Genomic DNA, 8,186 nt, shown 5'->3' with positions numbered 1-8,186 from the left:
TCCTCTGCTTTTAGCATCTTGCCCTGCTGGAGCTGAAAAAGCCTGCTGACTTCTACACTATCACCTTTTGGGGTGAATATTAAGAATTATGAAATTGAGACAAAATATATAAGAAAATTCAGCTGAGACATTGAGTTTTGACCCACTTCTGGCTACCATGAACATCACTGTGGGTTGTGCTCAGATGTGAGAGCAAGTATCTGGGTCTCACATGATGGGATCTGGGGGATGTTTTCTGCCTATATAGGCTCTCCCCCTGACCAGATACAGCCTCTGGGCTGCATTCAGCAAGGTTGAAAGTCTTTGGCAGTCAGAGCACCAGGCCAGGATCCCTGGATGGGTATGTGCAACCTAAGAGCTGTGCTGAGCTCTGGGCTATGCTGCCCTAGGAAGCACCAGGGGGAATTTGCTGATGTATTATGAGCAGCCCCACTGTCTCCATGGAAAAACATGAAAAAAACTTTTCTTTTTTGTTCCAAAAGACTTTTAAAATGCCCTTTCTTTGTACAAAATGCTACTCCACCCCAGCTCTGGGGAGTCAGCCTGTTGCTACAACAATTAGCTCTACAAAAGTAATAAGCAGAGTGGAGTTGTTTTTCCAGGGGCTGGATTTACATTAAGCTGTTAAAACCAACACATTCCTGGCCAAATGGAGAATGGAGAGGAAAAAAACCAACCAAACAAACAAAATCGTCCTCATGCAGGACTCAGGGCATCTACTTGCTGAACAGGAGTCTGCTGAAGCCATGTGTTGGGAAGACTGTCCTGTACTTTCCACCTTATTTTTTGCACTTTACTTTTGCCTTCAGCCAAAAACCATAAATGTGAGTGAGCAGCAATAGCAAAGGACAAGGATGGTGGCACCCAGCAGGAACCTGCACAAGCAGGCTGTCCCACTGTCTCTGTAATCCCCATTACTGGGGGATCACAATGATGTTCCCATGACTATGAACACTTTTGTGTTTCCAGTGAGACCAAGGAGTCTTTTGCAGTGTCACATGCTGGGAGGGATGGGCTATTTCTTGCTGCAGGATGTAGACAAACCAAAAATCTCCACAAAGTTGCTGTGAAACATCTGGTGGCATTCAATTTACCCACACCAGCCCCATGTGTGCAAAGGGAGAATAATTGAAGGCTATGAAGCATCCATCCTAAAACCTCCCCTTCCTTGTTACATGCAACAAGAAGAAGGAGAAGGAGAAGGAGAAGGAGAAGGAGAAGGAGAAGGAGAAGGAGAAGGAGAAGGAGAAGGAGAAGGAGAAGGAGAAGGAGAAGGAGAAGGAGAAGGAGAAGGAGAAGGAGAAGGAGAAAGGAGAAGGAGAAAGAGAAGGAGAAGGAGAAGGAGAAGGAGAAGGAGAAGGAGAAGGAGAAGGAGAAAGGAGAAGGAGAAAGAGAAGGAGAAGGAGAAGGAGAAGGAGAAGGAGAAGGAGAAGGAGAAGGAGAAGGAGAAGGAGAAGGAGAAGGAGAAGGAGAAGGAGAAGGAGAAGGAGAAGGAGAAGGAGAAGGAGAAGGAGAAGGAGAAGGAGAAGGAGGAAGAAGAAGGAGGAAGAAGGAAGAAGGAGGAAGAAGGAGGAAGAAGGAGGAAGAAGGAAGAAGAAGGAAGAAGAAGGAGGAAGAAGGAGGAAGAAGGAGGAAGAAAGAGGAAGAAAGAGGAAGGAGAAGAGAAAGAAGTTAAATAAGGGAAAGGAGAAGAAGGAAGGAGAGAAAGAAGGAGAAAGAAGGAGAAAGAAGGAGAAAGAAGGAGAAAGGAGAAAGAAGGAGAAGAAGAAGGAAAAGCAGAAAACAGAGAAGGAGAAAGACTTACTCATAGTGTTGTACAGCTCTGGGCTGCAACCCATGGGCCAGCCAAAGACTTGTATCCCTTAAAAAAACAAAGAGGTGATACAGGGAGAGTGAATATTCACAGTGAATGGCAGTGTCACACCATGGTCGGTACTGCTGTCCCTTAAAGGGTGCCACTCCCTCCCTCCTCACTGCAGTGCCCAGTGGGGCTGTTATCACATCACAGAGGCAGACTCGTGTTCTGCTGCAGCAGCTTTGAAGCAAAACAGATTGCGATCTCAAGCAACTCTCAGAGCTGTAACCCTTTGGAAGGACATCAGCAAGATCTCAGCGAGCAAATGTGCTTCCCATGTTTTCTGATGGGATTTGTAACAGCTTCCTGTAAAGGCACTCTCATTTTGCCTGAATATGGTGTTCCCTTACACAGCCTTACAGGTTGCTGGGGGATCCAGCAGGTTCCTATTATAAGCAGTCCAATCACAAAGGGACTGCACAGGATGCAAAGTTAGGTGTTGACACACTTTGGTTCTCCAAGGGTGACAAAAGGATGGAAAATGCCTTCAGCTCTCCCTGCATTAATATAAAAGTGCTTTTTTAAATTCCATTTTCCAGTAGATTTCTCTTTTCCTACTGATTCAGGGTTGGAAGAAGCAGAAAAAATGTCTACCACCATGCACTTGCTAAAGGATTCGCCCTAAAGAGGCTGCAGGCATCAACCTGGAGAGGATTTTACATGATGGAATGGAGTCAGGGTCAGGATGGTAAATAAAGACCACACAAGAGCCCTTCCAGCTCATTTTGTACAGCACAGATTTATAGTTAGCAATGCAGTTCATTTTATTAGTTATAAATAAAGTACAAAAAATCCACCAAAAGTGAATCTAAGCATTTACACAATTTCTAATGTCTTTTCATTTCTTCAATGCACTATTGCTTTAATATTAATAATAAATATTTTTCTAGCTTTCTTCTATAAAATAGTCTATGTAGCAAAATGTTGCACAGCACAACAGAACAGCAGTAGGAGTACAAAAATGTGGGTGATCCTTTCACTGGCTCGGGCCATTAAAGGAGAGGATTTTTGTTTGCTCGCCCCGTGCTTTATGCGTCCCTTTCTCGGTGTCTTTGCGGGGTTGACAACCAACCCCCATCCCCACACCGCCCAAAACCATGGCTCCAGGCTCCAAGGGAGGAGCAGCAAAGGGAAAACGTGAGTCTGAAACTTAGGGTAAGGCAAAGGCAAAGGCAACAAAGCAGAGCAGCACCCTGAAGGGAAAAGAGTCATGAAGGTACGGTTACGTTGTGCTTTCCAGCCCCAAAAGAGAATTGCATCCAAAGCCTTTTGGGGTGGAGATGCATCAAACTCCGTTTCAGCGTGGCTGAGCATCTGCGTGGACCCAGAGCAGTTATGGCTTAAAGCTTAAAGTAGTGTCAAGGGTGCTTTAACCTTCCTGCGTGGCGCAAGCACTGGGTATCTGGGCACCTCTGGAGAAGGGGCAGCATGTTAGCAGTGTTGTGGTCATGGATGCAGATGGGGATGTGGACACTTGGACACCTGCGCTGGGGATGGAGATATGGACCAATAGAGGAATGGGACATCAGCTGGGAGCTGGTCCCCCTTCGGGTGACCCAACGAGGTCACAGGAGGGTTGTAGCCCCAGCTCCACAGTGGATTAACAAGCCTCAAGTTGAGGTTTTTCTGCCCTGACTGAGGGAGCAAAACTGATTGAAAGGCTTTCAAGGTCATTTTGGGGGGCTTCTGCTCCAGGTGTGTTTTACAGCTGGATTATAGCCAGTGTTTGTGGCCCGGTGTTACAAATGGATCCCAGATCATCCCCACAACCATCCCATCCCTCTCTACCCCATCCTTCTAGCCATATCTGGAAGCAGTGAAGGAGCTGAAGTCCCACCATCCCGATGGCACCGCACCGTGAGGAGCAGGACCTCCACGTCAAAAAAGATGGGAGGCTCGGCTTCTATAAACTGCAGAAAAACCCTTGGATTTGTAGTCTGTGAGCTCATCGATTCCCTCCTACATCCTCCCCTGGAGCACCCAGCTGGGTGCTCATGGAGACGGTTTGACAGGGTGCACATAGCCAGAACAAGCACTGAAAATTAAACAGAACTGCAGCACTGGGGCTCCCTACCTCATTGTATGAAGCAATCTGCAGAGTCATGCACTGAAGGCATGCATTGCCCCTAGCACAGCCTTGCATTCATTATTGCAGGAAGCATGCAGCAAGAGCGGGAGCATCACCAGTGGCACTGGGACAGGGCAGGAACCAACTGAAACATTTTGGTTTTGGAGAACGCCATTAATCCCCTTCAATGCACAAGGGCATGAGTGAAAGGATCACCAGAGTTTGATTATGAGTGCAAATAATATTCATATATATGTGCTAAACACAGTCACTATATTGCAGTTTTCCACTATGTCACAGCATACAGAATCAAAGGTTTGCATTTTTATGGAATGTATCCAAGGTAACAGCACCACAGTAATACAGTTTGTAATCACACACCCTGATTTTTTTTCTTTTTTTCTTTTGTTTTCGACAAGATAAGCATTATCCCCGACATCCCATGTTGAATTTCTTTTTAAAGTACCGACGCATGCAAAGCATTCCATTCCCAGAAACAATGCAAAAATGAGGTAATAGGAGTAATAAAAAAAATTAGTATTAATTTCTAAATAAATAAATTATAATTAAAAATGCAAAAAAAACCAACTATAAAAATAATTAAATAAGAACCCACAATATCTACAAGTTAGTCATAAATTATGATTGTTAAATATAAGGCATTTAAACTCACAAAACCCTGTAAACTATCAATGTTTTTGTTCCTGGAGTGTGTGTTTCTATTCCAGCTCCTCCTACTGTTGTGTACACACGATTCCAACCCACACAGGAACCTGCAGGTCCTCACGCACTGCGGGATCAGTCACTCACACCGGACCATGGGAGTTTTGGTGCTTTTCTTCACCAATTTTTTTTTTTTTTTTTTTTTTTTTTGTCTTTTTCTTTGTTTGTTTGATTGTTTTTCCTTGTGTGTGTGTGTGTTTCTTTTTTTTTTTTTTTTTTTTCTTTTTCTGGTTTTTCATCTAAAAACTGTGCTTGTTCATTAGGCAAATAGTAATACTTTCGCGTAGGCTTTAAGAAAACACGCGGTCCTCCTTTGGAAGTGGTCCTCCTTTCCTCCCTGCCCAGCCAGGGGCCCTATGGCCCTGCTCCTCCCCCTGCTTTGCCCCCAGCTCACACCTAGGTGCACCAGGACAGCTTACAGTGTCTCTCAGGAACGACGACTTGCTTTTCCTGTCCGTATTATTAGTGTTACTTTTAATGCTGCTCCAATCTGCTGCTGCTGGAGCAAGCCCCATGTGTATCATCGAACCATGGAGCGGGTTGAGTTGAAGGGACCCTTCAAAGCCACCTGGTCCTGCAGTGAACGGGGACACCCACAAGTCCATCAGGTGCTTGAGCCCTGTCCAGTCTGACCTTGGGTGTCTCCGTGGTACATCTCTCTGGATGCACCCATGGGTCATTCCTTGCTCCAAGGAGCCCATATCCCTCCTCACACTGGGGCCCCATGGTCATGCCAGGGTGGCAAATATATGTTCCTATGGCAAATATATGTCACCATGACCCTTTGCTTCCTCCCTTTGCTTCCTCCTTCCTACAGGCACAGAAAGAGGGGGAAGAAAGGCTTTTTGATCCCCATGTCACCTCCTTCACTTCTGTTTATGTTGTAAAAACTAGAATAGAAAACATTGGAGGAGGGCACTTCCCACTTATAGCTCACAGGAATTCCACCGTCTCCCAGATGGCAATTTAGGGTCATTTCTATGTGAGGAGCATCGCTTGGCTCAGAGGAGCCAGTGCTCAGCTCTGCACATCTTGTTTTTGAATATATGAAGTTTCCAATTCATCCCACTTGCTCCTCAATATACTTTTTCTGCTATCCCAGTGTGGAAAAAAAATTAAGTATTTTCTTTAAAAAAAAAAAAAAAAAAAAAAAAGGGTAGTGAGTGCTGGTTCTCTGGAGGTCTGTCCTCTGGGTTTTTGTGGCTGATGTATTTGCTTTGAGGGATGGAAATGTCCCGTTCCTCTGAGGAATGCCTCCAATTTTATGCATTATTTTAATGAACACTGATAAATTAGATTCCATTTTAATAACCATCTCATTCTCCATACGAAAACGGAGTGAAATATCTAACAATGCTCCAACGCAGGGCTAAACCAAGCCCTCCAGAAAGCAGCAAACCCTCTAGATCCAGCATTCCCCTACTGCGCCCAAACAACCAATGCGTGGGCAATTCCTCACGAGCAACGAGTTTCCTCCCATCCCATTATCAGAGCTGCTCGGGGAGATTCAGCCCTGCAGACTAAGAGCTTGAGCTGATTAAGGGGAAAAAAAATGAAAAGAAAGCAAAGAAGGCTTCCACCTGTGCTGTACATCTGCTTATCCTCCCTGCACTGTGTTTTCTCAGTGTAGAAGGTGAAGCACGGCGTCTGCATGCAATACAGTGGTCCCCCACTCCCTTTCTCCCATCTCCCAAGGGTTGGGATAGGAGGATGGAAGTGGGACAGTTTGTCTGCTGCTCTGCCCTGCCCAGTCACAGAGTGAGCAGTCTCTCCAAAGTCGTAGAATCACAGAATGAATCATAGAATCATAAAACAGTAGAATGCCTTGGGTTGAAAGGGACCTCAAGGATCACCAAGTTCCAACCCCTCTGCCACAGGTTATCAGCCGCTAGATCAAATGCCAGATCAGATTGCCCAGGGCCCCATCCAACTTGGCATTAAACATCTCTGGGGCCAGGGCATCCACAATTTCTCTGGGAAGGGACAATTAAAGACCATCAGGTCCCACTCCCTGCAGTGCACAGGGGCACCCAGCAGTGCTCAGAGCCCATCCAGCCTGACCTCGGCTGTCTTCAAGGATGGGGCACCACCACCTTTCTGGGCAGCCTGTGCCAGGGCCTCACCACCCTTATTATAAAGGACTTCCTCCTTATATCCGGTTTCATCTCCCCTCTTTTAGTTTGAAACCATTTCCCTTTGTCCTATTGCAATGTTTCTGAGAAGCTATACCCTAAATCACAGGAGATGTCCAACCCTGGGGAGACTTGAGCCACGGTGCTCTGAAGCCAACCAGCCTCCAGCTTACCATATCAGTAAGATCATTCACAATGGATAACAGAGATCGTGGAGACAGCCCACAGCCTAGCGTGGATTTCAGCATGCTGAGCTACACAAAGAGCAAAGAAACAGCATCCACCTCAACACTGTGCCCCTACAGAAAGCATTCAGCAGCAGCAGAGCAGCAGGAACGAAGCATCTCCTTATTGCTTCGTTCATTTCATTTTCAATTTGTCTAATTTGTCTGTCATTTCTTTTTTTTTTTTTTTTTTTTTTTTTTTTTTTTTGTTAATGTGTTTTAAGCATCTCTAAATTTGCAACACTGTAAAGGCAAGGAAAGGAAGCACGCATGGCTGAAGAAAAGAGCGCAACCCTTCTGATTGTAAACAGGATTTTGCTTTTTCGCCTCTTCCCCCCAAGGGTGGGAAAGCTTGACCTCTGCATTCCCCTTTTGCAATGTATTAATCAGGCACCAACATAAGGAATCTATGAAAAAATATTTGGTGCAAATTAGGTAACAGCAACATGTCCACCACAAGATGAGTAGGGCATCAAACACAACATTTCTTAAGCTAACATGCTCCAGCTGCCATCCATAGAAATAGCTAAAGGACCCCTATAACATGTTTCTACGTATTCGAGAGGTATATATACAATCCTCATGAAATGCAGGATTGACAGGCCAGACTACCACAACTAGTTCCTTCATGTTCAACACTAAATCTTCTGTAGCTTGGGGTCTCTGAGCTCCGGGAATGCCAGCTCCCTTTCACCAGGCCCGCATCCTGCGCATGTGCAATATCTCCTACCACTAGATATTGTACTGACACCTCCTCCTCTCCCTCTCTAACATGCCTGCAGACTTTTCCTCTCAATCAAATGGCTCAGAAGGCAAAAAATTTTGCTGCAAGGGTTTATGGCCATACGACCTGATAAGGAAAATGGTGTGTCCAGCCAATTCTTTCAGCTGTCCGAGCCGAGCTGTGTTTCAATGTCCACCCTGCAGATTGGGCACTTCTTGCTGGTGGCCAGCCACTGGTCCACGCATACTTGGTGGAAGAGATGCATGCAGGGTAACCTCCTGTGGGAAGAGAAGCACCATCAACTTTTTAAAATCGCAGAAAACCCTTCGGTTTTATAGTCTACGAGCTCATTGGTTTCCTTCTGCATCCCCAGTTAGGAAAAATGTTTTCTCAGAAAGAGTGGTGATGCAGTGGCATAGGCTTCCCAGGAAGATAGGGTGTCCCCGTCCCTGGAGGCATC

At 45.7% G+C, this 8,186-nt stretch overlaps 1 protein-coding gene across 1 annotated transcript in view; it reads right to left on the bottom strand.

Moving 5' to 3' along the window:
- Positions 1-4,818: 4,818 nt before the first annotated feature.
- The window catches only part of ARK2C (arkadia (RNF111) C-terminal like ring finger ubiquitin ligase 2C), a 43,048-nt gene continuing 39,680 nt past the window's right edge, over positions 4,819-8,186 (bottom strand). The window contains exon 8 of the mRNA XM_052670304.1: positions 4,819-8,004. Within this exon, the coding sequence (XP_052526264.1) occupies positions 7,887-8,004 (118 nt within the window). The 3' untranslated portion in view covers positions 4,819-7,886. The remainder of the gene's footprint in view (positions 8,005-8,186) is intronic.

This window comes from Tympanuchus pallidicinctus, unplaced genomic scaffold, assembly GCF_026119805.1.
Source record: "Tympanuchus pallidicinctus isolate F22 unplaced genomic scaffold, pur_lepc_1.0 scaffold9, whole genome shotgun sequence".
NCBI classification, from domain to species: Eukaryota; Metazoa; Chordata; class Aves; order Galliformes; family Phasianidae; genus Tympanuchus; species Tympanuchus pallidicinctus.
The sequence above is the reverse complement of the archived record's forward strand: the minus strand, read 5'-3'. Positions and strand labels throughout refer to the sequence as shown.